At 40.6% G+C, this 17,496-nt stretch overlaps 1 protein-coding gene across 1 annotated transcript in view; it reads right to left on the bottom strand.

Annotated features, from left to right (window-relative positions):
* LOC128694074 (uncharacterized peptidase C1-like protein F26E4.3) overlaps positions 1–17,496 on the bottom strand; it is a 164,335-nt gene that overhangs the window by 108,832 nt on the left and 38,007 nt on the right. The window contains exons 3-4 of the mRNA XM_070093827.1: positions 12,685–12,748; positions 5,001–5,187 (exon numbers count right to left, since the gene is read on the bottom strand). Coding sequence (XP_069949928.1) covers positions 5,001–5,187; positions 12,685–12,748 — 251 coding nt within the window. The remainder of the gene's footprint in view (positions 1–5,000; positions 5,188–12,684; positions 12,749–17,496) is intronic.

Genomic DNA, 17,496 nt, shown 5'->3' with positions numbered 1-17,496 from the left:
CCGCCCCAAAGGAGCAAATGGGAATGACAGTCTTATGAGCTAAAAGCTCGGACTCAGGCACCTACCCTACCCTAGAAGGGTTAGGCATGGTGTTAGTTAGTTAGTTAAAGATTAGCCGGTATTCTCCCGGCCCGGGCCTTGTCCAAGTGGTGGCCCGGCCTTGGCTCCCTCTTTAGGGAGTGTCTGAGACCTAATTCTCCCATGGGAGGAGGCACAAGTACCTCCTCATCTTTGGGACCAACTGTCCCCAGGCCTAGCCACAAGCTAGGCCTCTCTGGTCTGCCGTCCCCGCCCCAAAGGAGCAAATGGGAATGACAGTCTTATGAGCTAAAAGCTCGGACTCAGGCACCTACCCTACCCTAGAAGGGTTAGGCATGGTGTTAGTTAGTTAGTTAAAGATTAGCCGGTATTCTCCCGGCCCGGGCCTTGTCCAAGTGGTGGCCCGGCCTTGGCTCCCTCTTTAGGGAGTGTCTGAGACCTAATTCTCCCATGGGAGGAGGCACAAGTACCTCCTCATCTTTGGGACCAACTGTCCCCAGGCCTAGCCACAAGCTAGGCCTCTCTGGTCTGCCATCCCCGCCCCAAGGGGGCTAATGGGAATGACAGTCTTATGAGCTAGAAGCTCGGGCTTAGGCACCTACCCTACCCTAGAAGGGTTAGGCATGGTGTTTATTATTTATTATTATTATTATTATTATTATTATTATTATTATTATTGTTAATAGTAATAGTAGTATAATTTATTATTATTATTATTATTATTATTATTATTATTATTATTATTATTATTATTATTATTATTATTATTATTTATTTATTTATTTATTTATTTATTTATTTACAATTTGAGCACACATACAGAGGTACAAAAAAAAAAAAAACAGATAAGAGCAGCATGCCAAAGCCACTTATACTATGCATAGCATTACGGGCTGGCTTAAAATTAACTTAAGATGAACTAAGCAATGATGAAGTCAGTGATAAAACATTAATGTAAACAGATTACTATAAAGCACAAGTGAGTATTACAAAGACAGGTCATATGGTTGTATGCATTGTTGTACATTCAGTAGAATGGAGTATTCTGTTAGGTAGTGTATTTAAAAAATAATAAAGTTAGATTGGGTTTTAGGTTTAACATTTATGTGATATAATTGTGAGAAACATTTAAGATATACAATTTATAAGGTTCAGTTATTCAGTATTTATTTGGTTTTGGGTGAGTAAGTGATCTTTGAGAAGAGACTTGAATTTATAAACAGGTAGTGTTTCTTTTATATTTACAGGTAATGAATTCCAGATTTTATGGCCTTTTATGTGCATTGAGTTTTTGCATAGTGTGAGATGGACACGAGGAACATCAAAGAGTGATCTGTGCCTTGTGTTATGGTCATGTGTTCTGTTGAGGTTGGCAAGGAGATGTTTGAGGGGAGGGTTAATATCAGAGTTAAGTGTTCTATGTATGTAATAGGTGCAGTAATAAGTATGGATGTTTTGTATGGTGAGTAGGTTTAGTGTATTGAATATTGGTGGAGTGTGCTGCCTGTAGTGAGAATTTGTTATCATTCTAACTGCAGCCTTTTGTTGGGTAATTAGTGGTCTGAGATGGTTAATTGTTGTTGAGCCCCATGCACAAATTCCATAGGTGAGATAGGGGTAAATAAGAGAGTGATATAGGGCCAGGAGGGCTGACTGTGGAGCATAGTACCGTATCTTCGATAGTATGCCTACAGTCTTGGAAATTTTCTTAGAAATTTGTTGTATATGTGTATGAAATTTGAGTCTATTATCAAGGTGGATTCCTAAGAATTTTCCCTCTGTTAGCTTTGTGATAGGTGATCTGTTTATCGTTATGTTAAGAGGTACATCTGTAGCTCTGTTACCAAACTGAATGAAGTAGGTTTTGTCAATGTTTAGTGTAAGTTTGTTAGTCCTCATCCAGGTAGATATTTTCTGTAATTCGGTGTTTACAGTATTGGCTAGCGTGACTGGGCTCGGGTGAGAGAAGACGTATGTAGTGTCATCTGCAAATAGTGTGGGTTTGAGTAATTGTGAAGCATTTGGAAGGTCATTTATGTATAGGAGAAAGAGAAGAGGGCCAAGGACACTTCCCTGTGGGACACCAACTGTAATTGGTTGCGCAGAAGAGTTTTCCCCATTTGCGTACACATATTGGCTTCTGTTGCTGAGGTAAGACTTGAGGTAGTTGAGGGAGTGCCCTCTTATACCATAGTGCGACAATTTTACGTGGAGCAAGTCATGGTCAACTGTATCAAAAGCTTTACGTAAGTCAATGAAGATCCCCAGTGGGACTTCTTTTTTCTCTATTGCAGTGTATATATGTTCTAGCATGTGTATAATAGCATCATTAGTATTTTTATTAGGCCTGAATCCAAATTGGCAGGGGTTGAGTATGTTTTGGGAGATAAGGTAGGAGTAGATTCGTTTATGAATTAATTTTTCGAAGATTTTTGAGAGAGGGTGTAAGTTGGATATTGGCCTATAGTTATTCAACTCTGTTCGGTCTCCTCCTTTGTGGATCGGGGTGACCCTTGCTATTTTGAGTACTGTAGGGAAGGTGGAGGATTCAATGGATTTGTTAAAGAGTGTTGCAATGATTGGTGATAGCACTTGTGACACTTTTTTGTATATAAAGGGTGGTAAGGTATTTAAATCTCCTGCCTTGTTTTTTAGTGCGTTGATAATAAGGGAGACTTCGTATGGGTTAGTCGGAGCTAGGAACAGTGTGTTCGGGTAGTTGCCAGTGAGGTAGTCATTTGGTGGGGTATCTGAGCTTGGGATTTTATTGGCAAGGTTTTGTCCTATAGTGGAGAAGAAATCATTGAGTCTGTTTGCTGTTTCTGTTGGTGGGAGTTGAGGTTCATCTGATTTTGCTAATTTTATTTCGCTATTTCGTGATATCTTTTTTGTTCCCAGAATTTCTGATAGGGTTTTCCAGGTCTTTTTTATATTACCTCGTAAGTTGGATAATCTGTTCTCATAATACAATTTTTTTGCCCTTCTTATCAGGCTGGTTAGGATTGACGAGTAACGTTTTGTTTGGTCTCTGGTTATGTGACCCATTCTGTACTGTTTTTCATATTGGTGTTTTGTATTTATGGATTTGAGAATGCTGGGTGTTAGCCAGGGACTGTTCAGTCTCTTAGCTGTCATCTGCTTAGTTTTTTTAGGGCAGTGCTTGTTATAGAGGTATTGGGTCTTTTTTTAGAAAATTATTAATACATTCGTCAATATCTGTATAGATTTCTAGCTCAGTGTACCAATCAATGTTTGTTACTGCTGTTGTGAAGTTATTAATGGCTGCCTCATTGTGAAGTCTGAAGGTGACTTTAGTAGTGTCTTGGGGTAGTTTACCAAGAGTTGTTATGAGGAAAGTAGGGTAGTGGTCTGTGGTATTATCTGTAATTATGCCTGATTTTAAAGGGGATATGGTGTTGGTCCAGATGTGGTCAAGTAGGGAAATACTAGTCTCTGTAACTCTTGTAGGTTTTGTTACTGTTGGTAGCAACATACAGTTACTCATTGTGTTTGTGAATTCAGTAACGTGTGGGTCCTGGTCTTGCAGGAGATTTATATTGAAGTCACCTGAGAGTAGTAAGTGATCTTTGTTCATGCATGCATCAGTTATCATACTTCCTAGGTTTTGACTAAATTGGCTAATGTTTGACTGTGGAACTCTGTAGATGTTTATCAATGTGAGAGGTTTTTGTAGGTATTTGGATTTGAATTTAGCTATTATATATTCCCCATGTTCATCCCTTGTGCAAGTATTAGTGATACATTCTAGTTGGTCTGAGTAGTATATGGCTGTGCCACCCCCTTGTTGGTCTGGCCTACAGTTGTGTATGGCTGTGTAACCAGGAATGGCATAGACATCTGTACTATCAGGCTTTAGCCAGGTTTCAGTTAGTGTAATGATGGACATATTGGCATGCAAGGAATTTAGTAATGCTATGAGGTCATCGTAATGCTTGCTTAAAGATCTGATATTGTAGTTAAAGATAGTTATGTTGTTGTTGGCACTGAGAAGTGCCTTTGATTGTTCTGCAGTGTAGTAATTACAGTAACTGTTTGATTCATTTAAGTCATTAAATAAGAGGTTGGTATCAGGATCAATGCTTGTAATCATAAGATTTGTAGTGAATCTATAGTTAGAATTAAGTATAAAACAAAGTAAATAGTCTTAAGCTAAAAAAGAGCACCTGAATTATTTAACAAATGTAAAATAATGAGCTAAGGGACTAATACAAATAAAGTGATGATCATATAATAGAGCTTGGGAATATGATAGTAGGTAGTACTATAAAGGTAATTTTTTAAAGTTAGAATTATAGTATAAAATTATAATATAAAAGGGACTAATATAGGTTGTGGTGAACAATAAAGTGGTAATCAAATAAATGAGCTTTGGAATATAATGGCAAAATTGTGAACTTATTCTACTTTAGCACCTGAGAATAGCACCTTGATTTATTATTTTTTTTATTATTATTTTTATTATTTTTATTATTATTATTATTATTATTATTATTATTATTATTATTATTATTTTTATTATTATTATTATTATTATTATTATTATTATTATTATTATTATTATTTATGAGTTATTATTTTTGTTAATAATAACTCATAAATTACTCAGTTAGTGGTAAAGTGCTATAAATCAGAAGGGGCACCTAGCGCCTGAGGACAGTGATATGTGACATAAGGTTCATTCCTTGATAAGGATACCCTAAGTATACTAAGTCAATGACAGTAAGGAATAGAAGTATGAGATAAGAGATATGCAGTATTAGGATATTTAATGAGGTGACGTATACTTTAATATGTATACACTTAGAAATTTATATTAATAATAATCATCTTGTAGTCAGTAGGTTTTACACAATTATGAAACAAACCAGTAAACCAGAACCAAAAGAAATATAAATAACTAAATGACAAAATTAGATGAAATAGCAGGTGAGAGAACTGACCAAGACCTCGGGGTTAAGTGAACCAGTTCGTAGCACCAGACCTTCCTGGGCCTTCCTGCCCCAGAACTTGGAGTAGTTGGTGGCTCTCCATCCATAATGACGCTGACGCAGGTTCACGCTCTCCATCACCTTCTCCTCCATCATACATCTGTCGTTCTCACACCTCACGTAATTTCCCACACATTTACTGGTGATAAAAATTATGATGATCAGAAATACATCATTTAGACATATTTTACAATCTAGCAGGAAAAATATTAGATTTAATTCTAGTTAGAAAGAAGACTAACCCAAATGAAATACATTCTAAATTCTGGAAAAATAAATGCTAGGAAATAATATTAAACATACTGATAATCGCTACAATAATAATTAATAAGACATTTTGACGGCCTCGTTTAGCCAACCAGGATGTTTATCGAGGGTAATGAACATTTAATCTGTTCTTTTTTCCATATATTAAGCACAATGTTAGTAATTTTTAATAATTATACATATTTTTTTTAACCCATATGCCGAGTTGGGACAGTCTATACCCCGACACATTTACTTAAAAATAACAGAAAATAGAAAATTGCAATAAATCTGGTGAATGGTGGTCAGGCTACTATCAAATCTTACTTCTGTCAATTTCATCACTGCGACACTATCAGATGTATTTAATAAGAAACAGCATTTAGAAAAATGTGGACCTTTGTGGATACCTCGAACTGACGACTAGTAAATTTTAAGCATTAAGTGTTACACATTGCATACCAGAAAATGACCAGTCACAAAAGAAATTGCAAAAGAGTCTGTATTTGGCCTCTTTTTCATATCCCAGTCGCATTCGAAGAGTTGCTTGACTACATTGGTGATCTTCCACTGATAGATTCAGATTCTTTAACATGGATCTCAGGAGTACTTCATGTTCACTGATTGTTGGGTTGTCCAGAGAAAGAGGTTGCACACCTCAAGAAGTAATTTAGGCTGGCAAAGTTAGACACCTTATAAGAAGATGTAGGACATCATGGTCATTTAATCTCTCCTCCATTCTCTTCAGGTCATTCAGTTTGTCCATGAGTACTCTGTAGATGGCCTGATGACCCAGCGGTGCTCTTGGATGGGGGTGGTAGTTGAGGCTTCAGGAACGACTATTCGAACAGCAGTAATTATTTCCTGGTTGGTTGTCATCATTTCACACTTGGCGGGATTGAGAATGAGTCCTCGGGCTTCTCCCTGTGGCTTCACCAGTTGTAGGTCCTCTAGCATGAACTTATCCGTAACTGCCAGAGTGCCATCATCCAGATACCGGATACTGAGCTCGCTGCGCAACATGGAAGTTAGTTCTCTTATAGCCAAGCAGAAGATAAACGGAGCGAGCGGGTCACCCTGCTGGACTCACTCTGATGAGGTGATTTCATGCTCGCCAAATAAAAGAATTGAAGATTTGCTGTAGCCAATTGAAATAAAGTGAAAAAGACTGGGGAACTGCTCTCGAACAGCTGAGAAGACCACACCTCTTTTCACTATAATAAAGGCATTCCTAAAGTCTAGTTTGACTACGGCCTTGTCTTCTGATAAGTCCCTGGAGTAGGCCCTTGCTACATGAGCTGCCTTGAGAGACCCCGAAGCCCAGTTGGTTTGGCTGGGGGTAAGCTGGCGGCTTCTGTGCGAATGTTCTTACTGCTGCCTTGGCAACGAAACGGAAAAGAGTGTTGCCAACCGATAGGTTTGTTTCTCCCATCCTTCTTATTCAAAGCACATAATGGAGATCCGTAAAAGAAAGGTCCAGGAATCAGTTCTGCCAGACAGTTGTTAACTCAGAAAGGAGAATTGATGCAGCTGTGCCAAGTACTGGATTTACCATTTCTTTAATGTTGTAGTCGTATTCCAATGTAACCTCCTGGCAATAAATGGTATAAAATACCGACACAATGGAAATATAAACACATATGCAGTATAATGTAATCCTTTATTGACAACGTTTCGCCCACACAGTGGGCTTTATCAAGTGACAAGCAGATCTACCTGGGGTGGAAGGTACGCGAGTGTTTATAGTCAGGTTCAGAATGCTGAGGTCAGGTGGAGAATGCTGCATCTGATGATCTACCGAGTGGGGTTATAGAGTGTAAAATCTTGGGTAGCTCGGAAGGGAGATTGGATAAGGATGTGAGTGGACCTTCTGCAGTGTTCCTCCATTCCTATGTTCTTATGTGGGATAGCGATGAAGAAGTTTCTTGGCAAGTGGTTCAGCTATGTTATAGAAGCCATTGTTCTGGAGTTTACCTGGAGAGAGTTCCGGAGGTCAACGCCCCCGCGGCCCGGTCTGTGACCAGGCCTCCTGGTAGATCAGAGCCTGATCAACCAGGCTGTTACTGCTGGCTGCACGCAAACCAACGTACGAGCCACAGCCCGGCTGGTCAGGTACCGACTTTAGGTGCTTGTCCAGTGCCAGCTTGAAGACTGCCAGGGGTCTGTTGGTAATCCCCCTTATGTATGCTGGGAGGCAGTTGAACAGTCTCGGGCCCTGACACTTATTGTATGGCCTCTTAACGTGCTAGTGACACCCCTGCTTTTCATTGGGGGGATGTTGCATCGTCTGCCAAATCTTTTGCTTTCGTAGTGAGTGATTTCCGTGTGCAAGTTCGGTACTAGTCCCTCTAGGATTTTCCAGGTGTATATAATCATGTATCTATCCCGCCTGCGTTCCAGGGAATACAGGTTTAGGAACCTCAAGCGCTCCCAGTAATTGAGGTGTTTTATCTCCGTTATGCGCGCCGTGAAGGTTCTCTGTACATTTTCTAGGTCAGCAATTTCACCTGCCTTGAAAGGTGCTGTTAGTGTGCAGCAATATTCCAGCCTAGATAGAACAAGTGACCTGAAGAGTGTCATCATGGGCTTGGCCTCCCTAGTTTTGAAGGTTCTCATTATCCATCCTGTCATTTTTCTAGCAGATGCGATTGATAGAATGTTATGGTCCTTGAAGGTGAGATCCTCTGACATGATCACTCCCAGGTCTTTGACGTTGGTGTTTCGCTCTATTTTGTGGCCAGAATTTGTTTTGTACTCTGATGAAGATTTAATTTCCTCGTGTTTACCATATCTGAGTAATTGAAATTTCTCATCGTTGAACTTCATATTGTTTTCTGCAGCCCACTGAAAGATTTGGTTGATGTCCGCCTGGAGCCTTGCAGTGTCTGCAATGGAAGACACTGTCATGCAGATTCGGGTGTCATCTGCGAAGGAAGACACGGTGCTGTGGCTGACATCCTTGTCTATGTCAGATATGAGGATGAGGAACAAGATGGGAGCGAGTACTGTGCCTTGTGGAACAGAGCTTTTCACCGTAGCTGCCTCGGACTTTACTCTGTTGACTACTACTCTTTGTGTTCTGTTTGTGAGGAAATTATAGATCCATCGACCAACTTTTCCTGTTAGTCCTTTAGCCCGCATTTTGTGCGCTATTACGCCATGGTCACACTTGTCGAAGGCTTTTGCAAAGTCTGTATATATTACATCTGCATTCTTTTTCTCTTCTAGTGCATCTAGGACCTTATCGTAGTGATCCAATAGTTGAGACAGACAGGAGCGACCTGCTCTAAACTCATGTTGCCCTGGGTTGTGTAATTGATGGGTTTCTAGATGGGTGGCGATCTTGCTTCTTAGGGCCCTTTCAAAGATTTTTATGATATGGGATGTTAGTGCTATCGGTCTGTAGTTCTTTGCTATTGCTTTACTGCCCCCTTTGTGGAGTGGGGCTATGTCTGTTGTTTTTAGTAACTGTGGGACGACCCCCGTGTCCATGCTCCCTCTCTATAGGATGGTAAAAGCTCGTGATAGGGGCCTCTTGCAGTTCTTGATGAACACGGAGTTCCATGAGTCTGGCCCTGGGGCAGAGTGCATGGGCATGTCATTTATCGCCTGTTCGAAGTCATTTGGCGTCAGGATAACATCAGATAGGCTTGTGTTAACCACATTCTGTGGCTCATAAAAAATTCATTTTGATCTTCGACTCTCAGTCTGGTTAGCGGCTTGCTAAAAACTGAGTCATATTGGGACTTGAGTAGCTCACTCATTTCCTTGCTGTCATCTGTGTAGGACCCATCTTGTTTAAGTAGGGGCCCAATACTGGACGTTGTTCTCGACTTTGATTTGGTATAGGAAAAGAAATACTTCGGGTTTCTTTCAATTTCATTTATGGCTTTTAGTTCTTCCCGCGATATAGAGATAAGCGATGATTCCAGGATTCTTCGGTATTGAGTGTTGTCTTCTGTGGCGATAAGTCTTGAGGTGGGGAGGACTATGTATCTCTTCTCGGCAGTGTCTTCTTTTGGTGTGTTGAAGATTTTTAATGTCCATCGTCTGCAGTCTCTGATGCAGTGACGAGGATAGTGAAGTTTGGAAAATACTTGTTCAATTATAGTGCATTCTTCCTCAAGAAACTCATTGCTGCAGATTCTGAGTGCGCGCAGGAAAAAAGCCTATAATTACACCAAGTTTAGTTTTGGTGTCGTGGTGAGAGTAGAAGTGGAGAAGATCGTTTTGGTTGGTGGGTTTTCGATAGACTTTAAAACGAAGTTCATGGTCAGCTTTGCAGAGAAGAACATCAAGGAAAGGAAGAGTGTTGACAACTTCTTCTTCAAGTGTGAACTGGATTGAGGGCTCGACCTGGTTGAGCTTGTCTTGGAGAGCTTGAACGTTGAAGCGTCTGGGAGTTATGAGGAGAATGTCGTCAACATAACAAAGCCATGTTACAGACGAATGAATAATGGTGGAGAAACGCTCGGCTTTCACATGTTCCATGTATAGATTCGCCAGGACCGCATTGAGTGGCGAACCCATGGGTAGTCCGAAAGTCTGCTGAAAGAGGTGATTTTCGAAAGAGAAACACGTAAAGCCAACACATAGTTCAACAAGGTCGATGAAATCGCTGGCTGGAATAGGAAGATCAAGTGAATCGTCAATTTTCCTGCGCAGGAGATCGATGGCTTGTGTGGTAGGTACTTTGGTGAATAAGGAAGTTACGCCAAGGCTGGAAAGTTTCTTGTTCCTGATGTTGATGTTGCGAATGCGATTGAGAAGATTACCCGAGTGTTTGAGATGTGCTGGACTGATAGTGCCCAAGAGTTTAGAGAGGTGTTTTGCTAGAATTTCTGAGAGTTGGTGGGGAGCACTGCCTATTCTCGAAGATATGGGCCTCAATTGGATACCAGGCTTGTGAGTTTTTGGCAGGCCGTACATTCTTGCAGGTCTGGGGTTGCTGGGTACGGTGTGCAGAAGTTTCGTCCCTTGTTCTGAGTTCCTCAGAATGCGGCGAGTCCTTTGAAGAAAAGTTTTAATGAGGTTGTCTACTTGGTTAGTTGTGAGGGGTTTGTAGGTATCTGGGTCATTAAGTAGATTGAACATTTTGTTCCTGTAGTCGTCAGTGTTCATGATAACAACACCACCTCCTTTATCAGCGGTGGTGACCCTGATGGTCGTGTTTTCTGCTAAGGCTTTAAGTGCAATGATGTAACGTCGAGGTATGACTGGGGAGCTGCGTGTTGAGATGGCCGCTGAGATGATGCCTTGAAGATAACCTTTTTGGAAGTCAGAGTCATTGTGTCTGTAGTTCTTGGCAATGAAATTGAGGTCTTGTTTTGGTTTCGTAATTCCTGTTGCGAATTTGAGGCCTAAGCTGAGGGCTTCAGTTTCTGTGGTTGATAGGGGACGAGATTAAAGATTTTGAATAATTTCAGGTCTTCCTGAACTTTTCCAATGACTGTTATCGCAGAGAGTGTAGTTTCCTAGTAAGTCTGATCTTTTGTTGAACATTCGCTGTGGTAACTCTGATGCGAATGACTTCGGCGGTGCGTCTGTTCACGTTGCCCCGGAGTGCTGTGCCTAGTGTTCTGGCTTGGAGAAAAGCTTCCTTTGTAGCATTGTTTAAGTCATCTGCACACTCTTCAAGGTAGGTTCGAGCTGTAGCAGAGAAACGTGGTTTGATGTTGGCAATTTGACTAGGAGTAAATCTTGGTAAGACCATTTCTTGGATGCAGTCCCGAAGAAAATTGTGTCTGTTGCGAAGTGAGTAAGCTTTTAGAAGAAGGTATAATTACACCACTAAACGTGGTGTAATTATAGACTTTTTCCTCTGCGCACTCAGAATCTGCAGCAATGAGTTCCTTGAGGAAGAATGCACTATAATTGAACAAGTATTTTCCAAACTTCACTATCCTCGTCACTTCATCAGAGACTGCAGACGACGGGCATTAAACATCTTCAACACACCCAGAGAAGACACTGCCGAGAAGAGATACATAGTCCTCCCCACCAACTCCATTGCCAAACACGTTTCAAACATCTTTTCCAATACCTCATTCCAAGTATCTACCTCCACAACCACGACCATCAAGGACATTACCAGTAATAGACAGGACAAACTTCCATCCTCTGCAGGGGTATACATAATCCCTTGTAATGTCTGCAACAAATTATACGTGGGCAAAACATTAAGAGACCTCCAAACACGTATTTCAGAACATCAATACGCAAGCAGGTCTGACGATAAAAGAAATGCCTGTGTACAACATCGCAATTCACACAACCATTTAATAAACTACAGAAACTCAAGACTTATCACCACAGAAGACAACACTCAATACCGAAGAATCCTGGAATCATCACTTATCTCTACATCCGACAACTTCAACCAGAATAATGGCTTCTATAACATAGGTGAACCACTTGCCAAGAAACTTCTTCATCGCTATCCCACATAAGAACATAGGAATGGAGGAACACTGCAGGTCTTCTCACATCCTTATCCAATCTCCCTTCCAAGCTACCCAAGATTTTACACTCTATAACCCCACTCGGTAAATCATCAGATGCAGCATTCTCCACCTGACCTCAACATTCTGAACCTGACTATAAATACTCGCGTACCTTCCACCCCAGGTAGATCTGTTTGTGACTTGATAAAGCCCACTGTGTGAGCGAAACGTTGTCAATAAAGGATCACATTATACTGCATATGTGTTTATATTTCCAATGTAACCTGCAGAAAATGACAATTTCGTTTTATAAACTGCTCATTCTGGCAAAATTAACTGTCCAGTGATGGGATCATCATTAGGTGTCCCTGGTTCGGTGCTGGTTTCTTAGTGCTTGAGCTGCGGTCTCATGTTTGGGAGCAAATGTGTAGTCACTTATGGTTATTCTGGTTGTTCCCACTGTGTTGCCTTCAATATTTTTTGCTAACCTGATATCTGAGAAGCTTGCATATGTGAACAATAAAATCACAGAAACATTGCTAATTCTCATATGAAACTATTGTTAGTGGTGTCATACAGCAATGAACAATGACACCAAGATGCCACACAGATGAGAAGGTCATGCCCTATATTGGGATCAACCAATAGAAAAAAGCATGGGAAACCCTGAAATGCAAATTGCATTTTGTGAACCTGGCCAGTTGTCACATCTACATTCACCTCAACAAAATAAACTATGCAGATCGCACACAACGTCATTCTGCACAGAATGAGAGTAATAAAAACTGTATGTCAGGTAAATTTTAGTAATTGTAGCAATGTTAATCGTTAGCATAATTAAAATAAAAGACCCGAAATTTTGTTGCAGTTTAGTCAACATAGGAAATATGGATGACAGAGGATGTTAGAGATGTCGCCAAAAAAAGAAAAAAAAATCAAACACTAACCATATATTGCAGTTAACTTTGTAGCTGTGACCGCTAGCGACGTAGAGGCCGCCATAGTTGCACCCTGTGGTATACAAATTATTTAAATATTTTATTCTTTAAAAGTATCTTTTAAACTACAAATATATAACAGTAAAAGAATCTTATCTTTTACTGAAAAAAATAAATACACAATGATTTTCCCCTTAAGCTACAATCACGATAGACATTAAAAAAAAAAGTATTCAGATTTACGTTTGTTTAGGGATTCAATGTCCAGAGATTCCAGTGTTAAACACAACTAAAACTGGCAACCAAAGTCCCCCAAACACCTGTGAGAGTTTTGATGAATCCATCTTGAGAAAATACACATCTGCACATTATGTAAGTGACCCAAGAAAATAATATAAATCGCAAGAATGATCAATAGTGAGTAATTCATTGAGTTTATATTACTCATAAAACCCCCGTCGACAAACATAATGAGAAGTTACTTAAAGACGTCTTCTACCAATGATCAATGAAAAACACGTTGATCAAATATATTAAGAGTAAATATTCTAGAAATTATTAGTTAGTGAAAAATGAACGATATTGAAATACTGATAAAGTTATTCAGTGAAAAGACTGAAAAAAAACAACATAGACTGAAATAAGATTCACACTGATACACAGTTTACCAACCAGGTATGGAAAAAAAAGATCAGATGGATCAACAAGAGGGAGCAGAATAAATAGCATTTCGTTACCTGAGTAATGAGTCGTTCAAGACACTGTACACTGTGTATGCAGCACCAACATGGAACCCACACCTGGTCAAGCACGTTCAAGACACTGTACACTGTGTATGCAGCACCAACATGGAACCCACACCTGGTCAAGCACGTTCAAGACACTGTACACTGAGTATGCAGCACCAACGTGGAACCCACACCTAGTCAAGCACGTTCAAGACACTGTACACTGTGTATGCAGCACCAACATGGAACCCACACCTGGTCAAGCACGTTCAAGACACTGTACACTGTGTATGCAGCACCAACATGGAACCCACACCTGGTCAAGCACGTTCAAGACACTGTACACTGTGTATGCAGCACCAACGTGGAACCCACACCTGGTCAAGCACGTTCAAGACACTGTACACTGTATATGCAGAACCAACATGGAACCCACACCTGGTCAAGCACGTTCAAGACACTGTACACTGTATATGCAGAACCAACATGGAACCCACACCTGGTCAAGCACGTTCAAGACACTGTACACTGTATATGCAGAACCAACATGGAACCCACACCTGGTCAAGCACGTTCAAGACACTGTACACTGTGTATGCAGCACCAACATGGAACCCACACCTGGTCAAGCACGTTCAAGACACTGTACACTGAGTATGCAGCACCAACATGGAACCCACACCTGGTCAAGCACGTTCAAGACACTGTACACTGTATATGCAGCACCAACGTGGAACCCACACCTGGTCAAGCACGTTCAAGACACTGTACACTGTGTATGCAGCACCAACATGGAACCCACACCTGGTCAAGCACGTTCAAGACACTGTACACTGTGTATGCAGCACCAACATGGAACCCACACCTGGTCAAGCACGTTCAAGACACTGTACACTGAGTATGCAGCACCAACATGGAACCCACACCTGGTCAAGCACGTTCAAGACACTGTACACTGAGTATGCAGCACCAACATGGAACCCACACCTGGTCAAGCACGTTCAAGACACTGTACACTGTGTATGCAGCACCAACATGGAACTCACACCTGGTCAAGCACGTTCAAGACACTGTACACTGAGTATGCAGCACCAACATGGAACCCACACCTGGTCAAGCACGTTCAAGACACTGTACACTGAGTATGCAGCACCAACATGGAACCCACACCTGGTCAAGCACGTTCAAGACACTGTACACTGAGTATGCAGCACCAACATGGAACCCACACCTGGTCAAGCACGTTCAAGACACTGTACACTGAGTATGCAGCACCAACATGGAACCCACACCTGGTCAAGCACGTTCAAGACACTGTACACTGAGTATGCAGCACCAACATGGAACCCACACCTGGTCAAGCACGTTCAAGACACTGTACACTGAGTATGCAGCACCAACATGGAACCCACACCTGGTCAAGCACGTTCAAGACACTGTACACTGTGTATGCAGCACCAACATGGAACCCACACCTGGTCAAGCACGTTCAAGACACTGTACACTGTATATGCAGCACCAACATGGAACCCACACCTGGTCAAGCACGTTCAAGACACTGTACACTGTGTATGCAGCACCAACATGGAACCCACACCTGGTCAAGCACGTTCAAGACACTGTACACTGAGTATGCAGCACCAACATGGAACCCACACCTGGTCAAGCACGTTCAAGACACTGTACACTGTATATGCAGCACCAACAATGAACCCACACCTGGTCAAGCACGTTCAAGACACTGTACACTGTGTATGCAGCACCAACATGGAACCCACACCTGGTCAAGCACGTTCAAGACACTGTACACTGTATATGCAGCACCAACATGGAACCCACACCTGGTCAAGCACGTTCAAGACACTGTACACTGTGTATGCAGCACCAACATGGAACCCACACCTGGTCAAGCACGTTCAAGACACTGTACACTGAGTATGCAGCACCAACATGGAACCCACACCTGGTCAAGCACGTTCAAGACACTGTACACTGTATATGCAGCACCAACATGGAACCCACACCTGGTCAAGCACGTTCAAGACACTGTACACTGTGTATGCAGCACCAACATGGAACCCACACCTGGTCAAGCACGTTCAAGACACTGTACACTGAGTATGCAGCACCAACATGGAACCCACACCTGGTCAAGCACGTTCAAGACACTGTACACTGTATATGCAGCACCAACATGGAACCCACACCTGGTCAAGCACGTTAGGAAATTAGAGAATGTGTAAAGGTTTACAACATGACTAGTCACTGAGCTAGGGCTAAGGGAAATTAAGCTAACGAGAGTGGAAGACAGGAGTAATAAAGGGTTACATGTTAATGACATGAAACTCACAAACAGGCGCAAAAATAATTCTGAGCCTAACGAAAAAAATATATTTCATTGTGTTTGTTCGTTATCAAATTATTGTAAACTTATCTAAAATATAAATAGTTGGATTAGGCTAAATTAAATTGCGCTTATTATAATAAGTTATGTAAGTTTTCTAAGGTTCTTTTGGTACAAAATTATTAATTTTTACATTAACATAAATGAAAATATATATCTTTAAACATATAAGAGAAATTTTTATAAAGGACTTAATTTTATATATATATATATATATATATATATATATATATATATATATATATATATATATATATATATATATATATATATATATATATATATATATATATATATATATGGTGGTTCGGACATGTAGAGAGAATGGAGCGAAACAGAATGACTTCAAGAGTGTATCAGTCTGTAGTGGAAGGAAGGCATGGTAGGGGTCGGCCTAGGAAAGGTTGGAGGGAGGGGGTAAAGGAGGTTTTGTGTGCGAAGGGCTTGGACTTCCAGCAGGCATGCATGAGCGTGTTTGATAGGAGTGAATGGAGACGAATGGTTTTTAATACTTGACGTGCTGTTGGAGTGTGAGCAAAGTAAGATTTATGAAGGGGTTCAGGGAAACCGGCAGGCCGGACTTGAGTCCTGAAGATGGGAAGTACAGTGCCTGCACTCTGAAGGAGGGGTGTTAATGCTGCAGTTTAAAAACTGTAGTGTAAAGCACCCTTCTGGCAAGACAGTGATGGAGTGAATGATGGTGAAAGTTTTTCTTTTTCGGGCCACCCTGCCTTGGTGGGAATCGGTCAGTGTGATATATATATATATATATATATATATATATATATATATATATATATATATATATATATATATATATATATATATATATATATATATATATATGTCGTGCCGAATATGTAAAACTGGTCAATTAGCAAGAACTCATTTAAAATTAAGTCCTTTCTAAAAATTTTCTCCTATACGTTTAAAGATATATTTGTTTCATTAATGTTAATGTGAAAAATTATAATTTTGAACCAAAAGAATCTTAGAAAACTTACCTAACCTTATTCTAACAAGAGCAATTAATTTTAGCCTAACCCAACTAAATATATTTTAGATATGTTTACAATATTTTAATACTTAACAAACACAGTAATATATTTTTTTTCGTTAGGTTCAGAATGATTTTGGCGAAATTATTGCATACACAAATTTTCGTTTGTCCTATATGGCAAGATGAGCGTTGCTATTTAAGCCAAGATCGTAAGTTCTGCCTATTCGGCACGACACACACACACACACACACACACACACACACATACATAGCTTTAAGCAGAGGTACGATAAAGCTCACGGCTCAGGGAGAGTGACCTAGTAGCGATCAGTGAAGAGGCGGGGCCAGGAGCTCGGACTCGACCCCCGCAACCTCAACTAGGTGAGTACAACTAGGTGAGTACACACATATATATATATATAAATATATATATATATATATATATATAAATATAAATATATATATATATATATATATATATAGAGGTAGTAGGTTGGTAGACAGCAACCGCCCAGGGAGGTACTACCGTCCTGCCAAGTGAGTGTAAAACGAAAGCCTGTAATTGTTTTACATGATGGTAGGATTGCTGGTGTCCTTTTTTCTGTCTCATGAACATGCAAGATTTCAGGTACGTCTTGCTACTTCTACTTACACTTAGGTCACACTACACATACATGTACAAGCACATA

This window comes from Cherax quadricarinatus, chromosome 43 (assembly GCF_038502225.1).
Source record: "Cherax quadricarinatus isolate ZL_2023a chromosome 43, ASM3850222v1, whole genome shotgun sequence".
NCBI classification, from domain to species: domain Eukaryota; kingdom Metazoa; phylum Arthropoda; class Malacostraca; order Decapoda; family Parastacidae; genus Cherax; species Cherax quadricarinatus.
The sequence above is the reverse complement of the archived record's forward strand: the minus strand, read 5'-3'. Positions and strand labels throughout refer to the sequence as shown.